Here is a 26291-nt window from a genome sequence, read left to right as displayed (position 1 = left end):
CTCTTCAGAGTTTCAAGTAAAATTCAGTAGCTTCTGCATTCACAAAAAATTAGAGGATAACTCTTCATTACTTTGAATATCTACATTAGAGCAGCAGAACAAAAGTGGTACTGTAGGAAAGCAGAATCTTAACAAAAGATCTCATCCCTTGAGAGACAGTACATCAAGATAGAGGAATTAAACACCTCCTAGGTGTAGCATCTTACTCTTCCACTGCTGTCTAGGCACTTGATCAATCCCTGGCTACGTGTCAAATGTAAGTACCGCCTCCGCTTAAAACAGAATCCTTAAAGAGATGTGTTAATCATTACTGTTCCCTCTATCATGAGTGAAGAGCCGATCATCATTACAGTATCAAAATACTTGAAAAGGTAGCTAGGATGTAATCATCAGATATCATTTCCTACCCCTATGAAGAATAAAAACATCTTTTACGCACTGTATCTTATTATGTGCCACTAGAGCACTTCCAGCTCTCCGGAAGCTACTCAAACATTATTTTCAAAGTGTACCCGACTATGCCAAGTCAGCCCTGACCACACCTCAAACAGTACTTTGGAGATGACTTTAAGTATTGCTTAAGTAAGTTTTCCATCAGCAGACAGACCACTGATTCCTGCACAAAATGATCCTCACATTGCACCTTAACATTTTTTACATACATTTTTCCACAACAACAAAAAATACTAGTCCAACCACCACTAAAAACTATGAATATTTCCAGTGTATTACTTGGGTTAAAAAAAACCATAAAATAAAGAAATTATTCCTGAGGATTACTTAAACAAGAAATTTTACCTGATCCAATACAGTTCATTGGATAAAGGAAAGCCAAATTCAAAAGGCATTAGCTCCCTACAAAGTCATGTTGAAAATAACAGCCGGGATTAACATGCTTCATTCACCTGAAGTTTATGTATTTAATCACAAAACCTGAGAATGCAACAGGGAGAAGCCTGGTTTGAATTATTTCCTGTTTTACTATTTTTGCTTAGGAATCAGTCAAGGGGAAAAAAATATGAATATATAATACAACACATTATTGCTTAATCTGCCTTCTGGGATAAATAAAAGAGAAAGACACTGTGGCTGCGTTACAAAAAAATAGTGAAGATTGCTGCTTTCACTTTTCTCACAGCACTGACGTCCAATGGCACAACACCAAGAATATCAACTTTTGTAAAGTATAAACTGACCAATTCAACTTTAAGTTTGGGTGCACCTGCCAGATCGGCTGTGCTAAACTCAATGCTCCACTGACATTTCATACAAATATACCCAATCAATTTTCATTTTAGGGACAAAGGAAAGCAAGCTGGCCTAAGGGACTTGGAGAAACATGATGATCACTTCAGTAAGTTAGGGCCTTGAGCTTAAAATTCCTGTCTTTGAATTAAATTTGCTTTCAATGCATTAACCTTCATTTTCTGAGTTTTGGCAATACAATAGCATATATATTAAATTTTATTTCTGCCCAAATCTTACTTATGTCTGAGTGGTGGGGGGAGCCCTGAGCTGCAGCTGAGACTACTTCAAGTACCAGAAGCTGGAGATTTAGCATTAATATCAGCTAAATATGCATTTTCTTAATTCAACACATAAACATATGTTATGTTTAAACTTATTTAACTAGATACTGCTTACCATGAAACCATGACGTTATACTTTGGATTTCAAATGTACAGCAAATACTCTTTAAACAAAGCAAGCAAATAAATCAACTTAAAAACACTCTTTAAAGAGTTTAATTTATTAAATATGCTGGGAAATGGGAAAGCAGACATTTATGACTGTAGACAGCTTCAAAGCTGGTAATGAAAATTAAGCCTATAGACTTAAGATTCCTCTGCATTAGGTAGAAGGTGAAGAAGGCTCTAAAAAAATCATTACTGCACTGGGCAGTCACAGGTGGTTTTGTTATTTAGCTCTAAATCCTTAAAAGACCTCTGTTTATGCAAAGAATGTGTAAAGGTACTCTTTAATTACCAAGGCATCCAAACAGGAAAGTATTTGCTTAATAAACAAGACCAAGCCACTCCTGTTTATTAAACAGTAACTGTGAAGAGACAGAAAATAGCAAATAAAGTAGCAGAATCAAAATAATATGTATTACCAGTTACACTGTAATTACATACCTGACAAATTTTTCAACGTGAAACTTGTAATACAGAACTGATCTCTTCACCATTCCAAACACATTTTGCAACCAAGCTACTGAGCAAATTAAATTTTCTTTGTCGTTGTTCTTTTTAATGCACTGTCGCCACTGACGGCTATTCACTCTGTGAAAAGTCAACTACAGCCAAAAGAACAAGATTAATGGAAACTTCCCTTGATCTATTTTACAGTAAAAGGTGGAGCAGTAAATCACACACAGAACTCAATTGCTAAGTGATAAAAGGAAAATAATACTCTTCATATTCATCAATGACATCAGCATTAATCGTATAATAAAACACACTAAAAGGTTTAATTAAATACCAAAGAGAACTCTTCAGACATACAGGATCAAAAGCTTAACATTTCTAATGATACTAAATGCTGTTCATTCAAGCTTGATTCATATTTTGTAATACAGACAACCATTCTGCTCTATGCAGCAAACTGTCATTTCACTTTAATTGGTTACCAACTTTACTTCAACTCATTGCAGAGATTTTAAGTTAGATGCGCCAAATCCAAGCTTGTATTTCTTGAACAATGTAGAACAGTGTAGAAAATAACCCCGTGGCTTTCTTCTGTAATGAAATGAAAATGCCTCCCCACACACTCAAGTTTGGTTGCTGAGTCACAAAATCAGCCAGTTGATCAACCTAGTTTAATTTCTCCTTTGTAGCAGAGATGACAATCAACTTGAGATATTTAACCTAACGGCTTTTATAAACACTAAAATAAAGCGTGTCTGCTATTATTATAACAACAAGGCCACAATCAACTACAGTGTTTTCAGTTTTTTAATTCTGACAGGATTTCTCTTTTTTAAAATACGCTTTGTTCTGAGTATGAATAGAAGTACGTTAACCATTTTTTCATTACTATTTTCTTTACTCCTTACCAATGAGCCTAAAATCAAGACCTTCTATCTTTCAATACAGCAACATAGCTGTAATTTTTAGAAACACTGTGGTTTGGAAGCAGATTATCCAGTAAGATAGTTCCGTAAAAGCGGCACCTATCTGTAAAAGACAGAAGACAACCCATTTTCCCAGTACTGTGTCCAGTCACTTATACTAATGCCCTGGCCCCAGAACAGAATAGAAGCAACTGGATGAGTTACTGCAGAAAAAAAATATAAATCATTCAACGCGGAAAGCTTCAACTTACTTCATACAAAAATTCAATCTATTTAAAGCCAGTATAATTCCTTTTCATCTCCTCTCCCACATTATGGCTTGGGAATGATGGTGTCTTGCTCCCCTCGCCATTATACAGTATCTGTAATTGCCAGCTAAGAAAATCACGATAATCCTGAGTCAGTGAATGCCTCTTGGAAACTATATCCTCTTCTAAAAATATGATGGACTTACTGACAGACTGTAAAATATGAATCCTATTTCCATTTAATCAGTTCTAAGGGACCCAAAAGTCAGAACACGAGGGGCTGGAAATTGGTAACATGAATACTTTTCACAAATGTCATTAATTTGAAATCATTGTCAAGTCAGTAGCTACTACTAGCTGTCATATCATCTATCAGAGGATTAGTGGTTGCCTATCGCTGCCGATGAGTCACACGTTCTTCTCCACTTTTCCTGAGACTATGAAATCCTATAAAGTTGGCTTTTCCACCTACGAAACAGCAAATAACTAAGTAAAAAATTGGGCGTTTTTTTGGTCTTTCTTCAGGTTTTACATGAGAATTATTTCAGGAGAAATTAAATAGCCAAAAAAGTTCTGCAATTTTTTTCTTCCCTCCTCACAAATGTCACGATCGCACACGTCTGCAGAAACGGTCTTTATGTATTACGTTAGTCTTTTGTACCTCTGAAGCAAAGAAAACTTACCAAGCTTTGTTTCACTGCTGAATGCATTTTTAATAGTCTGACACAAGATACAAATTACATGGTAATTCACCTTCTTTACCATCTTTGTCCTCAGCTGGCACATTTAATTGTCTTACAAACACACTACCTGGTGTCTTGCGTCACAGTAAACTTTCACTATGACCTGGCTTCCATAAGACTCATGTGGTTTTGTTATGAGGTGCCTTATAAAAGTTTAGCCACCACAAGAACAGTAAGAGATGTAGCAACTGTTGTCCTTTTGACCTTATATCCCTTTCTCTCTCCCTCTTCCCCTCTCCTATTCTCCACCAAACAAAAATGAAGCACCTCAAGTCTTTACGTATCACTGACAGCTTTGGACATCTGTGGTATTTCATCTCATGGGAGGGTTCTCCCTGATAAATCCGTCTCGCACACTGACAACACCAAGTCTCCATAACTAAGTCTCCATGTTCCAGAGAATCATTTATCAGCTAAACAAGCTGTCATACAATTTCTGTCTTCCTAAGACTAATTGTAAAACTGCAGTTTTTAAAGGGTTCATGAAAAAAATTCATCAAAAATTCCAATTTGATAGTCAAACTCCCACAGACAAAGAACCTACATCTCCGAATCTGCACGCTTAGTTCATTATTCTTGACAGAGCTTTCAATACCTTGCATAGCACAGGCCGTCAAGTTTCCTATAGAAAATATGAGGTTTAAGGCACTTCAGCTCACCATTAAACATCAAACTAGCACAATTTTTGTCCACGTTTTCTTTCTTTCACAAGCAAGCCAGCAACTCCCTTTCCCCCCATACTAGTAATTTCACATCTTTTTGAATTCTAAATTAACTTTATTACGCACAAATCACTGCCCTGACAAGAGCCACTCAGATGTACAGAAAGATCAGTGGATCACAGGACCCCGCAAGAGGCACTCTAGCAGGCCTAAAGACCTCAACTGGTGACATTCGTAAACAACATCCATGGAAGAATGTATGTAAACAACATACAAGGAAGAATAAAAAGCACCATTTCTATGCTGTCAGAAATTTGATATCTAAGCTTTATTTTCCTCTTACTCAAACTTTAACATAATTAATGGAACAGAAGGTAAAAGCAGGCAAAAACTCAATTTGACAACAGGAAATTGTTTCATAGTAACAATGCTCTGATACTCTCATGTTGGAATATTTCATTTGGCATTGCTGCGCTCAGTACTTTCATTTTGAATTATTCGATATTGACTTTAATTTTATGACAGGCTGCATGGTTTCAGGAATGCTGGAAGTCTCATTTTCTGTCATTATGTCCCATGGGAAAATGCAAAAATGTATTTCATTGGGTTGCAGATGCAGAGACAACGTGCTCTTGGGACTCTGTACTTAACTCTTGTAACGACACCTCAAGATCACACAGCAGGCGAGTTTCAAAATGACAAAGAAGAGCAAAGATCTATAGTTTTACAGTATCTCATCTGTTGTCGTATACTCCATCTCAAGAAAACTAAGGCAAAACTGTATTTTGATGTATCTAGTCTTCACCAGGGAAGCAGACGTAACTTTAGTCATGGACAAAAACACCTACAGTAACTGTACATCAATTCTGATCGCTGCTTTTATACATGTTTTTATAATACCAACAGAAAGACTGTGCTTCCAACATAAAAGATAACATTATTAATTAATTGCCCACAAAATTGTGCAGAGTATTTTTAGCTCTTATCATAGAATCAGATACAAATTATTGGCAATTCAAGATCTTCTACAGCTAATTTAACCTTTCTTGTTCTTCAAAAGGAAGGAGACCAATAACCAGCATCAAAACTTCATGTTACTGGACAGCTTTATTTCCATTCATAGTGGAAAGCAGGAGATGAACAGATTTTTGACACTGAAGCAAATAAGTCTCTGAAGAAGTCACTGAAAAAAAAATTTAAACACATCATCAAATTTAAGGAGTATTACAACCAACCCAGGTATGTGTATATTTCCCTGCCAAGTGGTACTTAACTAGAAAAAAAGGACTCAGCAGTGCAATTCATAGCATCCTTGGCTTCTTAAGCACATGGCATTAGCTCCACACTCTCAGTCTTTGGAGGAAAATACCTGTATGCTAGTTAAAATTTCATCTTTGGGGCTGGGGTAGGAAAAAGTGAGCCTTCTAGAACTGAATTCAAAACACGACCTGAGTTTTATACTATTTGCTGAAGCAAATCACATTTGCAGTAGCTATAGCTTCATTTAGGTACTGATTATACACAAGTGTATCACCCTATTCTTTAAATGTCTATTAAAGCCTTACGAATAAGACTGGAAACATAAAAAAAAACCAAAAATGAAAAACAGATACTGTCAAATCTGTCCAGTACTTAGATACTTGACATTGCAGCAATGTAACACATTAGGAGGGGTTTAATCTTACAAATGGATTACAAAATTCTAGATTAGAAATATTATTGTAAGAAAACAGGGATATCACCTCTACCTACACACAAGGGACAAAAGCATTTGGGGTTGTTTTTTAAAACTTCCAGATTTTGGTATCTTTATCATAACAACAATCTATATTAACGTTATAAGAGGAACCTCAGGGAAAACTTTCATGAGTACTTCAGAGAGGTTGGACTTACCTTCTCAACAACCACTGAAGTAGATCAGAGTTCATAAAAATTCTGATAAACCAATATGTTTAAGTATTCAAGACTGTAAGTACTTGAAACCACTACTTTATTCTGAAACCGCAGGGTAGCCGACATTTCCTGGTCTCATTCAGAGTTCTGAAGGAAAAAAAAAATCTTACCAAAGAGATTATAGTATTTTAAGTAGCCCTTGATAACCTCTTTCCATCAGACTACCAGAAGATGAATGAGATGAATTTGGGGAGGGATTTTTGTTTGGTTTTGGGGTTTTTTTTTCTGTTGTAGAACTGTTTTGACTGCAACTGAAAAGCTGTTTTTGTGGGACGTATGTATAATATATTCTGCATATGAAGTGCTATCATACGGAACATTTTTTGCCTCTGATATTTCTTCATGCTGTACATTAGTTAGAAATATGCTATTTACGTACCAATAAATCAAAATATTTAATAAGAACTTGACTTTTCTTACACTGAATGTCAAGCATAAATAATGAAGTTAGACTATTTAAAGAAGACATTTTGCTTTTTGTTTGTTTTGTTAGTCTTCCCTAATAGCATCATCTAGGCATCCAGTGTGCAGGACCCTATGGTAATTTACAGCCTTAAAAAATAATAACCACCCTCCCTGGCTTTTGCAAATTCTTTTTTGTTTGTTTTAAGGAAACATTCACTTGGGGGAATTATTTCTTACTGAGCACTGTACTAGTATATTTAGGTCTTAACCATAGCATGCTGTCCAAGAGCTACTGGTGTAAGTTCACTACGTTAGCCAGACGTTACTAATTACTTACTGCTCTAAGTGACAGAGGATGTAAACACCGTGGTGCTTATAATGCCAGCTGATGGCTCTCAATACTGCCTTTGCACAGTCTGATTTTCAAATGGAGCCAATAATGACAGGATTTAATCTGTATTTCTCTAAACATAGCAAGTGTTCAGTTTGGGAGAGTTTGTGGGTTTATTTTTTTTTATACTACTCAGCCATCAAGGGAATTCTCTACATATATAATTGGTACAGTAGCTTTAACTTTTCCATCAGAGTATTGCAAGATTGGTAACATCCCGTCTACATCAAACACATATATTGAGGACCCACTGCAGAGTTATGAAAAAACTCTGTTTTTTCATAGAGAGAGAGCTTTTCATAGAGCTTTCTCAACAGAGAAAGCTGTTCTATTTAACAAAGATCTCAGTGAAACAACAACTTTACCAGCAGCATAAGGAATAGAAAAACCTCAGCGGCTTGATTAAAGCTACTTTTGTAACAAACATAAAAGAGTGCTGCACTCTTTGAATTTTGGAATGGATGAGAACGGTGCCTTAAGGAAAGAGCACTTTCTACCAGAAATTCCTGGAATTATTCTTATTCTAGTATTACAGGAGTAGAAGGACCCAAAAAGTCTGCATGTCTGCCAGTGAGAGCTCTGAAGTGATTTATAAGGCTTTTTGTGCTTGAAATTTTATTGTAAACTTACTTTAAAAACCAACTCGCTCATCTATTACTCCTTAAGAACACATGCAGGGTCTGATGTTTGCTGTGTTAAGCAAACAGAAAGGATTTCAAAGCTGAATAAACAGTCTCAGAACTTCCTTCTTTTTCAGTAGAAGCTGAAGCTTGTTAGAGGGAAGAGAAAGTGCTGAGAAGTACTGGGGGACCGAGAATGGAGGACCGACATCAAAGCCATGCAGTACCCTGTAACAGTTGACTCTCTTTCCTCATTGCAAGACAGGATTTCTTACAACTTCAAGTAAAATACGCCTTTTCTAAATGCTATTTATATCTTTCAAATATACCTCAAGTATCCACTTTCATGCGTTTTTTACCTACGGTCTTCAAAAAGATACAGTTCAAAGATTTACAGGATCAAAAAAGCCCAGTTACATCTATAAAAGCTGTAACAGATATAGATCTCTTTCTATATATGCATTGGTGTGTCCCCCCCCCTTTTTTTTTTCTTTCGTTTGCTTGCAGAATTTATTACGCACAAGTTTAAGTTTGTGTTATAAACCGGAATCAGGATGACGAAAGGGAACGCTATGAAGCTATTGTTTTTAAAAAACATTACCTCAGAACTTAACACAACCGGAAAGGCAAGGTAAGTACTAGGATAACGATAAAAATTCAAGAATATATGTATTCTATTTCCAGCAGCACTGATGACAGACGGCCTCTTGTAGAGGGAATTATACATAAAAATAATTCAGCAGAACACTACTTGTGATGCAGAGGAAGCCTACCAAGAGTAGTAGGCCTTTTGCCAAGCCACACTTGTTAAACATGGTTAACGCAGCTCCCTTGTGTTCTGCCATCTGTGACTTGAGGATGCAGGAGTTAATCCTGCCATAGTTCTCCGAATATACAAAATATTAGTTATGTTAACCAAGCTGGACACAGCTGGTCAAAATTCAATTAATCTCCGTCAGGTGTCACAAGAACATAATGCCTCAAAATTTACCTGTTGGACCTAAGGCCACATGATACACAAGAAGTCACACGGGCCTGATTTCATTGTGTGTGTGGAACTACAGACAATTTTCCAGCTGGTGCTTTGACATGACAGTAATTATAATATTCTACAAACACACCGTTTCAAAAATTTTGCTTTCCTATGGTATCCAGACAGAAAATACACTGTACTTGCTCACAGCACAATGAAACTGAGTGTTCCTGCCAGTTTTGACTTGGAAAACTAGCAGCAAAATTTACTCAGTTTCTGATACAAGTTCTGTAGAGAAAATCTATTTCTTTCAGGGTTTTAGTCTATACATAAACCATTCTTTCCAGTGATTGCTAACATTCCATAAGAACTTCTCCTTAAGACTGTGACAATGACAGGGTAGTCTTCCTTTAAAATTTATATCCATATTGAAAAGAAACTGTTCTCTGGAAAAAATAAAACCTGTCTGGAACACAAAATACATCAAAAATAATTACAATAAATGACTTCTTAGACCTCAAAGGAAAACATATTGTATTTGCAAATGCAGTACTTATCAGGCTTACTTCTAAGCTCTGCTTACAACACACTCTGCGCTTGAAGCTCTAACATTGTAATAAGAGACTCAATAAATCTCCTTTTCTCATAAAAAAAAAAATATCATTTTTATTAGAGAAGTGAGCTAATAACTGATGTCACTCCTGACTGCCAGTCAAACAATATGAACAACGGTCTTATCCAGGGAGAGAACCTCAAGAAAAGCCTTTCTTCAAAAGGTATGCAAGATAGAAAACTCTGTGAAGTAGAGACACTTGTTCAAGAGAAAACCCCTGGGTTTCTCTGCCGTGCTGGGCATGGGTACAGCCTTGCAATAGGAGCATTCTGACAGTACTAAAGCACCCGTTCATTCAAATAAAATTTGGTGTTAATTAACATTTTAGGTCTGTTAAGTAACAAAACCTGGAAATATGATCACCCAATAGGAATTTGTTTAAAAGAAACGCTAAAAATCAATCTCTTAATTAATCTGAGTAAAATCACACCTCTTACACATTCACCCACTCTTGATTTTACAATCGCTGTTAACGAGGAATTCCTCGCAACCTTGAAAAAGCTGATCCAGCAGTTAAGTGACGTTTAACCATTGGAAAATGCGTTCCTCTGTGTCTTATGACCTGTCTAGCTTCAACTTCCACGAAGAAACATTACCTGTGTCTTTATTGGAGCAGAGAGGACCAGGTGTGTGAGCACGTCACACGTGTAGAGCACGGGCACGTCATAGCTCATACCTCACACCTCACCATTCCAAACCTGCTCTTTTCGTTTCCCATACACAAGGCACAGCATCCCTACACCAAAGAACAGTACCAACACATCGCTCTTCTCTCTTGCACCTTGTATCCTACCAGAAATTTACTACAAAACAGACCAAAAAAGCTCCTACACCACCACAAGCCACAAATACACACTTTGGGGAAAAACAGGGCAGGAGTGGGATTAGAGCTGCCTTAAAAAGTTTTTGGGTTAGAAGTCTGTTAAATTCATGTTTCTGGCATTTTGGTATGACAGACTTTTCCAAGAGAACAGACAATATAAAATCTTTCAGTATTGCCTTTCTTACCAAATCATGGAAATCTTTCTGATAACATCAAGACTTCCAGAAAAGCATTTATTTAGAAGCTTCTGTTGCTCCAAAGCTTTAATAACCACGATGATTTAGCCAGTAAGCTTCAGAAACAGTTAATAACAGTGTGTTTTTCCATACCCTTCACACCTGTCTAACAAAGACAGCACCGTGCACAGCTGCAGCGCAGCTTGAGGCAGTTGTTTTCAGTTTATTTCTCCTTCTCATATTTGAACACAGCCAACCCTGCCGTGAGTTCCTTAAAAGTCTAGTTTTCTCTCCAAGTGTCACAATTAAGGCAAAATAGGTTTGAGCACAGCAAAATCAGAAAACTTAAGATCAAAGCATGGAAGGATAAAATCATTTTGGTTTAGAAAAAGCAGTAAGCGAGCAGAGGAATATATTTTCAAATTCTACTGACAGTCCAAAAGCTGTAATTTCTCTAAAAGCAACTTCACGGTATTTCAAGAACTCAATAAAATGAGACTTCTCTTATGAGAAAAGGCTGTCTCCTTCCTCTCTCTCTCTCATGAATCAGAATCTCGAGTGGACACAACTGTTTCTCAGCAATACTAAATGTTTGACGTTAATTTGTAACATCGGGATTTTCAACAATTGCAAAAGTTCATAGGTTTGAAGCAATGATAACTAATGGACTGCAGTGCAAGTATAGCGATTCCTACTGACAAATAGCAGTCGGTTCAACTAGACCAATGCGTCATCTGGCAGGATGTACGCACACATGCACAAATGAAGGAAAAAGGGTAAGGATTTTTGAAACTATACAGGTATTAATTAATTACCAGATGAATTGTCTCATTTTCTGCACGCTCAGAGGTAAAATTAAATTTAACTATACCCCTACATAGTTGGAATACATTACGACTGACATCCCAGTATACAGTTTCATCCTGGGAGAGAACCTCAGGAAAAGCCTTTCTGCAAAAGGTACGCAGGATAGAAAAGTCCATGAAATAGAGACACATGTATTCCATGGTGCTCCTCCTGACTTTCTGTGATTACCTAGGGAAAGGAATGCAGCAGGAAATAATACAGGAGCATCAAGAAGTCTACCTCATGGTTCTCAATGTGCGAAGGAAGTTAAATGATATTTTGCAGTTTACTTACAAGTAAAAACAGTCAGTCATATTTTCCTGGAACTTGACATGCAGCTATTAAGTTAAACTGTCTTTGCAAAGTACACCTTCATAAAATCAGGAGAGCAAAGATGAATTATTAAAACAAAACAAAGAAAAAAAGAAAATTTGTCAGGATTAGGAAATTAGTAAGGCAGGGAGAAGATGATGAGGTAGAAGATCCTCCACCCCCCACCCCACCCTGCACTAGTTTATCAGTGGATATCAGACAGAAGAGAGACACTGACACAAAAAAGGTCATTTGTTTCTGTGATTTTTTTTTTTCCTTCAGTGATAAAACTACAGCACTGGAAATAATTTTCCTTAATGTTTTTAGATCTAGCTTTCACAGACGTCTATACAGAAGCTGTTCTGAACACCTGCTGCTGCCAGTGCCTATGGCAGTAGAGAAGTCATGCAAAGACAGGCTGCTACATGGTCTCTAAGGTCCCTTCTGACCTAAACCATTCTAGGATTCTATGCCAGATATACCTTAAACTCAACTCAATGGAAAGTCGTGTTGGGGTTTAATTACCTCTATTTGAAGATCCAGTTTTCCAAAAATTCTGGCTGAATTTTACATTATTAGGGAAAATAACAACAGGGAGAAGCGCAACATAAAATTAGTTCTGCTGTAGTTTATGACTAAATATAAAATCACTCTAACGCAGAGTTAAATTCAAGGGAGAAAAATTCAAGTATTTAAAAAGGTCTAGAGACCATGTGTTCGTTAATTTATCTCCTGTAGGAGTGTTTATATTCTTTTTGTAGGTAAGCTGAATTGGAGAGACAGTCTGCATATGTACCGTAAGACACACCACTGTAACAGTCGTTTATAATTCTAAAATTCTAAAAAAGGGTGCCGTAAGGTCTAGCAGAGCTTCCTCTGCCCAGAAGATGGCACTGCAGCTCCGGCGCTGCAGACCCTCTGCCGCTACTTCATCAGACGTTAGTTCTCCGGTTGACAGCGTAATAACGCCTCCTGGAAGACTGATATAATAGTTGAGAAAAAAAAGAAAAAAAAGATTTCCTGAGAGAAGGCTTTTCTTAATATCTTTCTAATGAGGCCTGCTTCGTCTGAAGTACAGCAAGAGCCACCAGAAGTAATAACAAAATCCAGAGGGTTCTTACACGTATCAGATGGAAACATGCTGTGTTGCAAGTAATATTCCTTCAAAGTTACTTCCTTTTCTACATGCCTACATTCACATCCATAAACCTAATCACATGCATATATTTCTGTAACAGCCTGTAGATAAGGCAATCTTTTTAAACCCTTTTTTTTTTCTTTATAAAGAAATTAAGCTTGCTTTATTTTTAAATCAGGAGAACCGATATGACCACTCAAAAATACATAATATTACATAAGCATTACCACCACTGTATCGCTGTTTTGGAAAGCCCTGCAAAGTGATGCTTGCCCTTCCCTTTTATCCTCAGCTACCAAAAGATGTGAGGACGAGGAAACAGTTACGGAGTTCCCAGTATTGTCACATATGAATTCTGTTATAACAAAACCCAAACCAGCAATACATTATCTGAGGTCAGTGTTGTCTGAGGTTCCGCATACAGGAAAGTTGGCAACAGCAGCAACCTCATCAGTTACAGCTGCAGTTAAATCTGATGTTCTGAAGGAGGCTCCCTGACTGTTTCCAGCCTACAGAAGCCGCATTCTCACTAAAGCTGCAGATAAAGATGGGAAAGCAGGAGAGCCCCCAGCAAAAACAAAACCAGCAGAACAATACAGGTTCTCTCATACAAATCCCATCCATTTGCTTATTTTTCTCCCTTTACCTTTCTTCTCACACAAAAATAAAATAAATTAAAAAAAAATATCAACCTGTTAAGAGTCACCACCTTCTCCCTCTTTCATCCGCAGACCATCACTACTGCTAAACAGTTATGGTGACAACTCTACTGTAACAACGCCTGTGCCAGGGAAGTGGCTGAGGCACCATCCCTGGAGGTATTTAAATGACGGGTAGACATAGTGCTTGGAGATACGGTCTAGTGATGGGTTTTGGCAGAGTTAGGTTGACGGTTGGACCAGATGACCTGAAAGGTCCTTTCCAACCCACGATTCTATCGACTTGGCTTAGGCAGCTACAACCACCAAACAAGAAAGAGTCTAGCCACATTATTCTACTGTAAACATTTAAAAGGAAGATTTTAATATCAGCCTCTCAACTGGTGTATTTTTTTCCACTTTTCGAGAGGATAATTCACAGGTGGAATGTCGAGCATAACCACCAATTTCCTCCTTCCAAACTAAATCTTCAGCTGTTATCAGACTTTTCCCACCACTACCAAATTCATTTTAAAATAGCTGGCTCAATTAATTACATGGTCCCAGAACATTTACCAGAGACTGCGGCCACGGGTGCTGCTGGTGGCAATGGAGACGGAGCATTGCCCTCCCCAACCAAGCCTGGGGAAGTCCCCCAGCGGGACGCCCCTGCCCAGGATGGGTGCTGGCACCCAGGCACAGGGAAGGGGAGGTGGCAGCAAATCAATCACCGGTTTGAAAGCACTGAAAGAACAAACAAACCATACAGAAACTATACATACATACATCTTCTTAATCATGCGGATGGGCTCAGTTCCTAACACGTTAGACATCAGCCCAATGCACTTTTGTACAGCGCAATATAACCCAATTTACAGGAGGGTGAGAATGAATTTCTGTCTGACACAAGCTCTTCAAAAAGTCAGAGTTAAATTTCTTATCGAAAAAACAGGCAAATGGATCATTCCAATGACTCAAATTAGTTTATTTCTTTTTATTATGTTTCCATTGCACTTGATCACCTGGGGAAAGGCTGTGCTGGGCAGATGTGTTGTGTGGGGCTGTCTCCAGTGGGTTTAATTCTGTTCCCAACTTCAAGGGAACGGAATAATCCCAGGAGAGGGGAGCTTTACCTCTGATCCGTGCTGGCTTGTCATGCGTCTCCTTCCGTGGCAAACTCCAGGTGTGCAGAGGGGACAAGCGTGGCCTCGGGGAACTGCCCCCCGTGATGGGCAGAGGCTCTGCCGCACCGCAGGCACCGCGCACAGGACCACGGCACGTCCCCAGAGGCAGAGCCCCACTGAGGGGGGGTCTCCTCCCTCCCACCCAGTGAGATGTGCCCCCCCAGCCACCTCTCCCCCCACACCACCTGCCAAAGGGCTGTCGATGCCCACACGGCCCCCGTGGTCCCCAGCCCGGAGGTCCCTGCTGCGCTGGGATGCAGGAGAGGCTGGTGATGGAGACACCCCGAGCCAGGGCCGGGTTTTCAATAGCCACTATTTCAGACATAAGTATGAGCATTAAGGTGCCTCTCCCAATTTTACTGCTGCTCCATCCAGCGAGAAGCTAATCGGATCATCTGCCACTGCTCACTTCAAAATCAAAATGCGTGTAAGAAGGTTAGATTTTTTCCAAAGAAGTGAAATAAAACCAACACTGTGAGAATTGTTATTTTTGTTTCCTCTAGCATTATAGCAGAGGTATCTTTGGACAGAACTGCATATTCCATATGAATTTATTTAACAAGTTTTTAATCTTTAAATATAGATTTAACACATTATTTTTTTTACAGGTACATATACAATATAGTTCATTTAAACTTGCAGTCAGAGAAAATTCTCTACTGTAATTTATCCATATACATGAAGAGCCTAGTTCAACAGCATACTTAAGGTAACATACCATGTCGTGTGCAAAGTTTCAAATGTTAAAAATCTCAGACTGTACATTCAGATTTGCAGAACTTATCAACCTCATAAATTAAGAAAAGCTTAGATTTAAAACCATGGAAGACAGAAAAAAGATTAAAACCATTAAATATGCAATGTGTGCTGTGTTTGAGACAGATATTTACAGTTGTACCTCAAAATGTGTATCGTTACCACAAGAATTGTTACCGCTATAAACAGCCCCGACAGGAACTTAAGAGACTCCTACTTTGCCACCTAGCAAGTGCACCGTGTCCGATTTTGAAGTAGATGGAAATAACTTTCTGTGACTTAAAACCTCTCTGCTGTGGTTGCCAGTGGCTGAAGAACACTGGGATCTTTTCAGGTCTTGCGACACTGTTCTGTTCAGACTCAGCTGGTCACGGTTTTGAGGGTGTACGGGGGGGGGTTATCTGCAATACTGGCCACCTGGTATTGGAGATACTGGAGAACTGCCCACCAGGGTGGCGGGGAACCCCCCAGGCAACCACAGCCACCACGTAGTTCAACAATTCCTCTGTACAAAAACGGTCACAAATAATAATTAAAAAACCCAAAACAGTATGTATGTTTTAACTTAACAACTTGGGACTGTGTCTAAGTTCACAAATCAAAGTCAGATCATGAAGGTCCCCCTTTAGTCCATGGTATAAACCGCTTCATTTTGACGGGACAGAGCAAATTGACTACCGCATGCACACTATTAACCCTGCTCTCAACACAGTTAGATGCTCTTTGCACGCATCTGCTTAAAAGTCAAACCACCTGTACCAATGTTCTACGAAAGCAAAACTAGACAAAGAAACACAAAATTAAATTATGTGTTCAATATTCTTGCTTTCTGTCTCAAAAATTCAATAGATACATTATTGTCAAAGATGCTGAAAAGTACAGTCTTATCACAAGAACATCCTTAGTGCAAACATGGACATTTAACTTGGATTTATGGCACGTGTTCCAAAAGTACATACATTTAATGTAAACTTCAACACTTGCTAGATACAGGTTTCAGCCTTGGGACGCTTTGGGACCCTAAGTGATTGGCGACAACCCTGAGTTGTCAGTTTGACCTGATCCAAACCTCACTGAAATCAATGGGACTGACTGCAATGGGCTGGAATCAGACCCTAAGTGCAAAAAGAGGATCGTTAGCGTTATTGCATCTCCACACGTGAGTCAGCCAGAGGATGCTCGTACAGAACGTTACATTCACATAGCTGAAGTAGGTATTTAAGAAAAATCCATCCATAAAATCAATTAAGCAGGACATACAGCTTCTTTGTGGTTTGGTTTGTTGGTGTTTTGTTTGGGGTTTTTTTTTTTTTGGTTTCCCAAAACTCAACTTGATTTGCAATCAACTTCAACAGTTGTCAGCTAATAAGTAGGTAAAGCCTTCAACCTGGAGAGGAAACTTCAAGCATCTAAACAAAGTGTCAGGAAACTGTAGTGTACTTCTCTGATGAAACGTGATGGATGTCATGGAAAAACAGCAGGTAAAATTAACAAAATACTGCACTTTCCATAGGAGGGGGGGAAAAAAAAAAAAAAAAAAAAGCAGAGAATGGCTTCCTTTATGACTATGAGAAGCTGCTCAGGACCCCAGTCCCGTTGAGTGCAGATGAAGCTGTGGAGGTCTGTGAATGTGATGAATAGTACAGGACAACTCCAACTATTGTGCTATTTCTCTGTAACACTTAGTTGAAAGCTTCCAAAGAGCATCGAAAACAGGATGCTACTAGTTCACCCTTAATTCAAGGGGAACTAAACTTTCTCGTGTTACACAGGGCAGCATCTATAAAGTAATGAAGAATGACGTTAATATTAAAGCATCTTATTCCCAGAAATACATTGTTCCCTGTAATCATGTAACATTTCTATAACATAAAAATAAATAAGTGCACTCTTGCAGTTCTCCCTAAAAGCTGAGTTCCCACGGGCCTCAGTGAGAGCCTCGTCTAAGGCAGGACCACAGGGTTTGACTCCTTTCCATCGTCTATCGCTTGATTATCACCACACGGCCAGCTGATATCTTCTCTATGCTCCTTATTTCATCGGGCTCAAAAAAGGTTTTCTACAGCGTTAGAAACTAGCTGTTCTGTGAAGCTGGCTGGCACCGCAGGTTGTACAAGGAGACCCTGCTTTACATTTCAAAGGCCAAAAAAAATAATAATTAACATCACCTTTAATGGACCCTGCATAAATACGAAAGCCTGCAGTGGCTGCAATCCTTAAAGTGCATAAGTAATAGTGCAAAAAGCTGTGCTGCATCTGCAAAAATCTACAAGTGGCATTTTAAAGGGAACTGTGGCAAAACCTGGGCGTTTCAGCTCACATGCTTAGGCCAGCCTGCAAGAGCTCAGTCACGTACCACCCTCCGATCGGGCAAATTCCAGCCAGGGGTCCCAGGGAGCCACGTAAAGGGCTGCCCTCAAGGGTTGTCCTCAAGAGAGGACAGTCCCCACTGCTCTGGCCAGCAGGAGCAGGGGACACCTGAGCTCGCTCCTTCGGGCACAACCAGCAGGAGAAACCTTTGCTCGGCTTTATATATTGCACAAAGAGCACACACAGGGGACGCCCATAAGGCTTGCAGGAGATCATTTGGCAAGTGGGGTGTTAAAATGAACTGGGAGGGTCTGGCGTGTGGAACAGGACCTGGGTCCTCCTTAAACCACGCAGGTGCGTGCTCCTGCCCCGGCACAGAGCATCCTTCCACCCTGCTCCAAGCGCTCCTCGCCTTTGGGCTCAAGTCACCTTCTGTCTGCAACTCTTTTTTTGCTGTTTAAAAGAACTTGAAAGTTGTAGCAATATTTCTTTTATATATGTAACATGTAAAGGCATTAACCACTGCTTCCATTGGGTTGTTTGAATCCTGTTTTTTATGCAGGCCCATCTATTTCATGCTCCCTCTAAAAGAAATCACTCATGCAACCTCCACACAGCAAATGGAAATGGGAAATGTGCCCTTCTCTCTGCCCAAATTTAAAGGTCAGGTGGGAAAAAAAAAAAAAGCTTTAGCCCCATTTCATGAAAATCTGGGAGTGAACAACCTGCTTCCTTTCGCTTGCATCTGTTCAGTGCTGCTGAGAGAAAAGAAGATTGGGACGCTGCTGCCCTCACCTTCCCCAAGGCACCGGTCCTCGTTAATGCCCATAATTGACCAGGCAATGCCCGACCGCTTTCACGGCAGCTGAAACTACCGACACACGGGTGGGTCTCAGCGAGAGCTATATTTGGGATACTGCTTTTTCTGAGTGGAGTTCACTCCAAACCTTTTCCAATTTTGACTTCTGCGCGTTATCCACCTGTGATGCAAAACTATTTCTACAGCACCCACCTACGAAAATCCCCCATGTATTTGCACAGGAGACAGAATAAATCTATTCGGAAGAAAGCAGCAAGGGCTAATCTCAGAAATTACAGCTAGAGGCACACCAGAGGGAAAACCGGTTTTCAAACTGCCCCCCAAGCCAGCCTTCTTCCTCCCAAACAGCCTCCTGCCTTATACCCAGGCCAAGATTTATAAAAAGTTTAATAAGGTTCCCCCCCCTCACCACCTTTGCAAAAGAGGATTTGGACCAAAATACTTGCTTTATCAACATTTACATGGCATTGCCAATAGTAACCATTCAACTATAAGGAAAATTACCCATGCAGCCACGTGAAGAAAGCAAGAAAAATCATCTGTGGGTTCGTTTGGGTGTTGCGTGTCTGGCTTTGAACATGGGTTCTCCCTTAGGAACCAGGCACAGGATGGTGGATTTGCCAGGCTGGCAATGGTAGGGGAGCGGGGCACCGAGCAAACACACATCTGATAACTTCAAATGGGCAGCAAAAAGTTCCCTGTAACTTCATATGTAACTTCATTATGATTAGTACTAGCTCAATGCTGGAATAATTAGCAGGAGGGGAGAGGAACAGCTCGGAAGGGTGCAGGTATCAGCCATCCTGTATCGGGAGGTTCTCACAGTATAAATCTGAGAAAAAACATTCAGGTAAGGGAAATTTTTCATCTATTCAGCTAAAGGCTTTGCACTGAAAACAAAAAAAAACGAAACCCAGACCCAGGATTTGTACGAATTCTGGTTATGAAATGCTGTGATTAGAGATATATTTTTATTTATCGTGGGGACCTGTAGCCAAGCAATAACGGCAGCACTAACCCCTGCAAAGGGCCAGCGCTGCCTCTGCCCCGGCTCTGAAGCGACTCCAACACGCTCCAAGCTCTTGGGGACCGACCCGTTCATCAAGCTTACCCTGCTTACCCGAAAAACAGCATTTCGGCACAAGCAGATAATAATATGTGAGGGTTTCAGTGCTCCCTCCTGCCTCTACTTTGCTTGGCTGCCTAATTCTCCCTCTGCTGTACCGGAGCAAGAGCTCCATCTTCTGCAGAAGCAGGAGAGAGCCCAACCTGAGCACTCAGTGCTACAAAGACACCTGCAGTATAAAATGACCCGTCCGCAGAGGAAAGGGAATTGCTAAATGCAGAGGTACTGTTTGAAAAATCAGTTTTCAGAGTGCAAGTACATTCTGGCTATAAGGAGACGGCCCCGAAAAGCTCTAGGAATAGCTCTAGGAAACAGCAAGACGACATCCTACATCATCCCACAATATGGCCTGGAGCGCATGTAAAATTAGAATCGTGCCTAGAGCCTGCATATAGGATGTGATCAGCAACAGCCAGAGAGAACAGGGTTAATGTTAACAGGGAAAACAGAGCCCCGGTGCTACGACTAGACCCGGACAACACGACTGCAAAGCACCGGGGCAGCGGTGTGAGGCTTTCAGGAGGAGCTTTTTGTGGTCTTGCTTTGTGAAATCCTCTTTGAGTCTGCACCCAGCAACTCCGCAAACCAGCCTGGAGCTGCGAGTCTCCGGGCTTTGGGGGATATGACCACCGACAAAGCAAACCGCCGTTCAAAGTTTGCCGGCATCCTATTTTCAGGATGCGTTTATGGACGGAGAAAGCTCCCCCATGGTCCAGGACCCAGGGAGATGTGATAACCGGATTTCCCCAAAAAAACCAACGCGGTGCTCCAGGGTGGGAGCAGGGCCAGGGGAACCTCAGCTCTGTGCCAGCGCACCCCCAGCTGCCCCTGCGGAAAGGCAGGGAACCTCCAACCTGTGAAATCTGACTGACCTGCAAGACAGGGGATGGAAAAATACCTTCCTGTGCAGGAAGGACTGCACGGAAAAATACTGCAAAACCATCAAGAGCTGACTGGAATTTTAAGCCTTTGAGAAGGCTTCCTTCGTATTCATCAAAACAAAAGATTTTGACAAAAAGGAAGTATTTTTAAAAAAAAAAATCTATTCGCAAAATTTGTTTCATAACTGGTGTATTCTTTTTTTTTTTTTTTTTTTTTTGAAATGGACTACATCTACGTGGCTTCCCTGAGCAGCTCCCATCGCAAACCCTGGTCTCCCGTTTCCAGCGGACGGCGCAGCGATGAGGCGGGCCACAGAGCGGGGATGCTGCGTACAACGCAAGGGCGACAGGCTGCTCTTAAGGCACCTTCTTGTGTTAATGCTCCCCTATCTAGTTCTATGTACACTTACAGCTAGAAAATGAGAAATACTATTTTTGAGACTAGACACCTTCTGCTGAAACCCGGTGACTTGTTTATAAACTTTATCCTGACGCTGGATTAACGAGCGGGCAGCAAAGAGGGCAAGAGAGATACAGGAATGGAGTATTGCCTTTAGAATGCCGGGGGTCGGGCCGCGACGCCTTTTGCGGCAGGAGGAGATTTTTGCTTAGGGACCTCCTGCTCAGACGGGGTTTGAGCTACAGCAGCGCGGAGGCAAAGGAGTCCTGGCAATCCCTGATCAGACTCTGTCTCTTCTGCCCCACCTTCCACCCACTGCTCTTGCAAAGAAATCTACGTTTTTAAATGCCTAGTTTTAATTTACTAGCACCTGAAGTCACAGAAACATCTTAAGGTGTTAACAAACAAACAAAAAGGCTTAATTTACTACTTTTGCAGGCTTTTTGGAGTAGCTGCTTTCTGTTGTTTTGTTTTTTTGTTCTTTTTTCCTGCAGAGGCATATGCAGCCAGATTTAGTACATCAAGTGTAACGCAAATGGCTTAAAAGACCCGACTGGAGTTATGAAATATTTCTGCCAGGCGTGCTATATGATACCTGCGACTTTGGCATTCCGAAACCTGCAGTCGCCCACTACTATCTGCAGACTGTGGACGGGAATCCAGCCTTCTTTTCTTCTGTTTAGGTTTTTCACCAACCTTGGAACAACAACAGTATTAGTAAAAGAAACAAACCGACACAGGAGCAGTTTGACACGGGCACGTTCTGCACAACTGCTGCTGGAACCAACAGTGTGTTCAAACTGGGGAAGCCTTTTAACAGGAGCTGGGCATTCACTTAAAGTATTCTTCCCACCTATATTGAGGAATCTAATTAAAAAGCCTACATTGGGAGCACAGCTCTCATCAATGGAGAGTTATCATGCCCGAGACTTGTACTGATCTCCAGAGGGGCCAGTTTCCCTCCACTGACCATGGATGGGAAGGGCAATTACGTTCCTCAATCCTGTTCCTAAGCTAGACTGGTAGGATGGATTTAGGCAGGGTACTATAAGCAAATTCAAGGCAGGATGTAGGCAGCTGGAAATACTCATGCTCAGAAATGACCTTTCTCCGTCTCACTCATGCAGGGAAATCTGCACCAACAAAAAAAAAAAGCTCAGTGTGAGAAATCTTGGCCGAAGTGGCTGCGAGAGGTGGGGAGCGCTCAGCAAAACTGTGATGCTTTCCATCTTGCTTTTGCTAACGACAGACTGAATTTCCCTTGAAATGCCAGGGCTGAAGATGTCGGCCAGCAATCCCCCATGGGGCACTTATTTCTCTACATTTCGGGGCCGGTGCCTGCACAAATCTGATCCAGGTTCCTGCCAGCGTCACCCTCCCCACAGCCCCACCAAGGCTTTAGCCTGCTGGGACCCTGGGCGGGCTGATGAGAAGCTAGTCAGAAATCAACATGGAAAGGAAAGACAGCCAGAAATCTCTGCCAAATTGTTGCCAAAATAAAAATAAAAAAAAATCCGAAGAGGGCACACTGCCCTCTGAGAGGACGAGACTCAACAGGCAGGAGGCTGGGTACAGTGAATTCCCAGGCAATGGGAGAGAACCAGCCGTGAAGCGTTATCTTCTGAGCCGCAGCTTCAAATACAACACAAAGCTGGTGCACAGCCATTAACCAGTTAACACTCGTTTGAGGGAGGAAAATGTCTCACAATTACTTAATATTGCTATTAATAAGCCCAGAGGAGCAAAGCCAGCAGCTGAGCTGGGGCAGGCAAAGAGCTTTCACCTGAAGCATCATCTGAAGCAGGAAGCGCATGGCAAGAGGGACGGTGAGGATGCTGGTAAAACAGCTCGCCCACAGCAAGGAAAGTCCTGACATGTTTCCCCAGGCCAAGCCAGTGCATATGGCCTCCAGTCTTGGCAAGAGAATGAATTCTCTGGCTTTCTGGAACAGTCTAAAACTTAATCAGAAGCTGCAAGCGAGGTTGCACGGGGACTGCCTTGCAGACTCTGAGAGATAAAGCAAAGTAATCCTAAAATACCTACCACTGTCCCTCACCATCTTCATGCAAAAGCTGAATTTCATCCCCGTTTTTCACCAGCAGGTCTTCTGATCCTCTCCTCTTGCAGTCCGCAAGGGCTTTATATTTTCCTGGAGACTGTGGTAGCAAGAAAAAATGATCTTGTTTAGCTACATTTCCTGTCACGCAGGGAAGGTGACAAAGCCCTATCAGCTACATTAATTAAAATTATTTCAGGAAACTGCGTCCCCAAAGTTGAGATATGGAAAATCTGTGAGACGCGGACATGATACATCCATTGTAGAATCACAGAATTGGTTGGAAGGGACCTTTCAGATCATCTAGTCCAACCATCAACCTAACTCTGCCAAAACCCATGACTAAACTATATCTCTAAGCACTATGTCTACCCGTCTTTTAAAAACCTCAAAACAAAGTGAGATGACCAAAATCAGCAGCACCCCCAGCTCTGGGACCATTGCATCTCCGTACTAACCAGCTGGTTCCCGTCCTCCTCTTCCGTGTCCGAGCAGTTGGAGAGGTACTGGTTACCCGACCACTCCTCCAGCCCCTCGCAGATCTCCAGGGACTGTGACATTCCTGGCCAGCCTGCAAAGAGAGTGTGCAGCTCAGGGTGGGGGTACCCCAGCACCCGCAGAGCCCGCCCTGGGGGAAGGGGAAGGGTCCCTACTTCTGGGGGGCTTGTTCTGGGGGGACGGGAGCCCACTGTCCGGCATCACCGGGCTGGTGCGCTCCGAGTCGTTCTCTTCTGAGCTTATGGAGGCTCTCTGCTGCTTTCTGAGTGATAAAAAAAAAGTTAATCTTAGTTTTACTTTATGAACAAATGCAAACTCCATAAGGTCTTGTAAAACAGGGTCAGAAATAATAATGGTACTTTTGGATGTATGTTTCTATAGAAGTAAAGGACTTCAGCGCCCAGTTCCAATTTTTTTCGGAGGGGAAATAAAGTTTCTACAGTATTTCTTCCCCTTAACCTGAGCACTGTCTTTCATCTTTGTCTCCATCTGCAGAGGAACTGCAGCTCAGGCTGTGCTGCCGGGAAGCGCTGGAGGCTGCTCTTACAGATCCCGTCCCCAAACCTCTGCCACCGAAGGATGGACGGCAGCACGTCCCTCCTGCCACCCACCCAGGGGTCCCGGACAGAAACGGGGCTGGGGGAAATACACAGAGGCACGATATGGCACGGCCCGAAGGTGCCCAGCGATGGGAGGTACTGGGGGAGCCCCTGGTCTGGATCCCGGCACTCACCCATCGCTCAGCTGGGAGGAGAGCGGGAGCTGGTCCGTGCACGAGCCGGGCTGCTGCTTCTCCACTGCGGGGACGCCAAACACCAGCATAAATCCCATTTTTTATTAGCAACCGTCACACTTGAAGCATTACTTAAAGAGTCAGACGTCTTGTACAACCCTAACGATTTCTGGTTAGAGAAAACCAGACCTAGGGACTCTTGCAAAGCACAGACTTAGTTATGATGAAGACGGTACGCAAGCACAAATCCAATAGCCAGCATGCCACTGTGGACTCTAATATGCTTAAAACTAGGCATCTGCTATGTATTCTGTTGAATTAAGCCCATGATAACAAATGTGAAGTAAACCCCAAAGTAATGACCAAAAAAAAAAATATATATATATATATATACTTCAGTAATTCATTTTCACATAAGCACGTGGCCTTTACTGCTCTAAGTTACATTATGTCCCGGCAATGTAAGGCCTCACTCCAGTATTTTGCTACCAGGCTGCTTCTCAAAAATCAACGTTCTGGTGAGAATGGGTGGATTTGAAGATTAGCAATGTGAAAATAGGAAAGGTGCTGCTGCAGAGTCAATGCCACAGAGAAACTGATCCAATGTACCTTTTATAAGCTCCTGCTGCTTGAACAAGATTTTCCTTATTTCATTTAGCCATGCCATCTTCAGATCTACTGTTTGGGCCTGGAAGAAGAGAAGAGTGTCTGAATTTTGAATTAAGAATCACCCATTATAATGTATGAATAAAACCTTACTTTTCTGTGCTGTAATTAACCTGAAATCCCCTTTTATCCAAAGCCACCACTAAATTTTAAACATTCTTCAGCTTTTAAAATTGATGATCCCCACTACATCCAGGCAAAACACAGTGGAAATTGTGGAGCCATCACTACAACGCAAGGAGTGTGGGCAAAAGCACACATGTGTTTGCTTCTTATCTCTTTAACAAAATAGCTAAAGGGCCAAATGTGCATTTTGTATATATGTGCACTTGGCTACATACATCTGCTTTGTGAATTTAAGTTCACAAAGAGAAAAGAGGAAAAAAAGCTGGGCAGAGGACCTATTAAAAAAAACAAACAATATTTTCACAACGGGTTTTCCTGTGAACACCCCAATATGCAAACATTTCACCTCCACAAATTTCTATTCAAAATGCTAGAAAAGGGGGGGAAAAAAATAATCGGGAAGGAATCAGGTCGATCAGGCTACTATTTTGTAGATGAGTCGAAAGACTGCTGGAAATAGCAGCACAGAGGCTGAGCCTTTGCTCCGGGAGCAGTTCTGACATCTAATTGTAGAGAAGCACACGTGGCCTGTGTCCATTAAAGCATGATGCCCATTTCCCAGCCCAATTCGTACAAGCTATTAAGCACAGTAAAGTCTTTTTTTGTCCAGTTCCAGGTCTATTGGAAGGTTCATCTGGAATAAAAGGCTCTGGTTCCAAGGGGCAATTCTGCCTCCACTTTAAGATGACTTTTACAGTCCTGGACTGGCCACCAAGGACCAGCCGCTGGGACAGCTCTGGGAATGCTGTCTTGGGAAAAGAGGAATTGAAAATGCAAGTTAAATATCTGATAATCCCATAAAGATCAAGGGGAGGCATTTCCCTAACGCTGTTATGAGGATGTACAAATACCCGGGCTTTTGAAGCGACAAACCTGCACGACATAGACCTCTTCTCGCCCACTATACCAGATTTCAAATTTCCGATGATCTCCTTTCACATTCTCAGTTATTCCAACCGCGTTCATCTGCAAATCCAAAAGAACCAAAAAGTTAACCATACCACAAATCTCTCCCTCTTCCCTACGATTCCAGACATTTTGCAGCATGTTAAACAAACCTGTTCTCACCCAATTTAACATATTTCGTCAACTTTAATTTCAGTTGCAAGTGAAAGTCATTA

The 26291-nt window shown here is 41.2% G+C and overlaps 1 protein-coding gene across 2 annotated transcripts in view; it reads right to left on the bottom strand.

Annotated features, from left to right (window-relative positions):
- Nucleotides 1–5804: 5804 nt before the first annotated feature.
- Nucleotides 5805–26291, bottom strand: part of LOC128915213 (proto-oncogene DBL-like) — a 71765-nt gene continuing 51278 nt past the window's right edge. Inside the window, exons 23-30 of one of the 2 annotated variants that reach the window (XM_054215292.1) lie at nt 26044–26136; nt 24988–25066; nt 24379–24442; nt 23801–23907; nt 23606–23718; nt 23135–23247; nt 21687–21787; nt 5805–5909 (exon numbers count right to left, since the gene is read on the bottom strand). In XM_054215292.1, the coding sequence (XP_054071267.1) occupies nt 5821–5909; nt 21687–21787; nt 23135–23247; nt 23606–23718; nt 23801–23907; nt 24379–24442; nt 24988–25066; nt 26044–26136 (759 nt within the window). In that variant the 3' untranslated portion in view covers nt 5805–5820. Of the gene's footprint in view, nt 5910–15325; nt 17335–21686; nt 21788–23134; nt 23248–23605; nt 23719–23800; nt 23908–24378; nt 24443–24987; nt 25067–26043; nt 26137–26291 lie in introns of those variants that run through there. The other variant, XM_054215293.1, reaches the window with a different exon arrangement.

This window comes from Rissa tridactyla, chromosome 9, assembly GCF_028500815.1.
Source record: "Rissa tridactyla isolate bRisTri1 chromosome 9, bRisTri1.patW.cur.20221130, whole genome shotgun sequence".
In the NCBI taxonomy this organism is placed as follows: Eukaryota; Metazoa; Chordata; class Aves; order Charadriiformes; family Laridae; genus Rissa; species Rissa tridactyla.
Note: the sequence above shows the minus strand (reverse complement) of the source record. Positions and strands in the feature narration are given on the sequence as shown.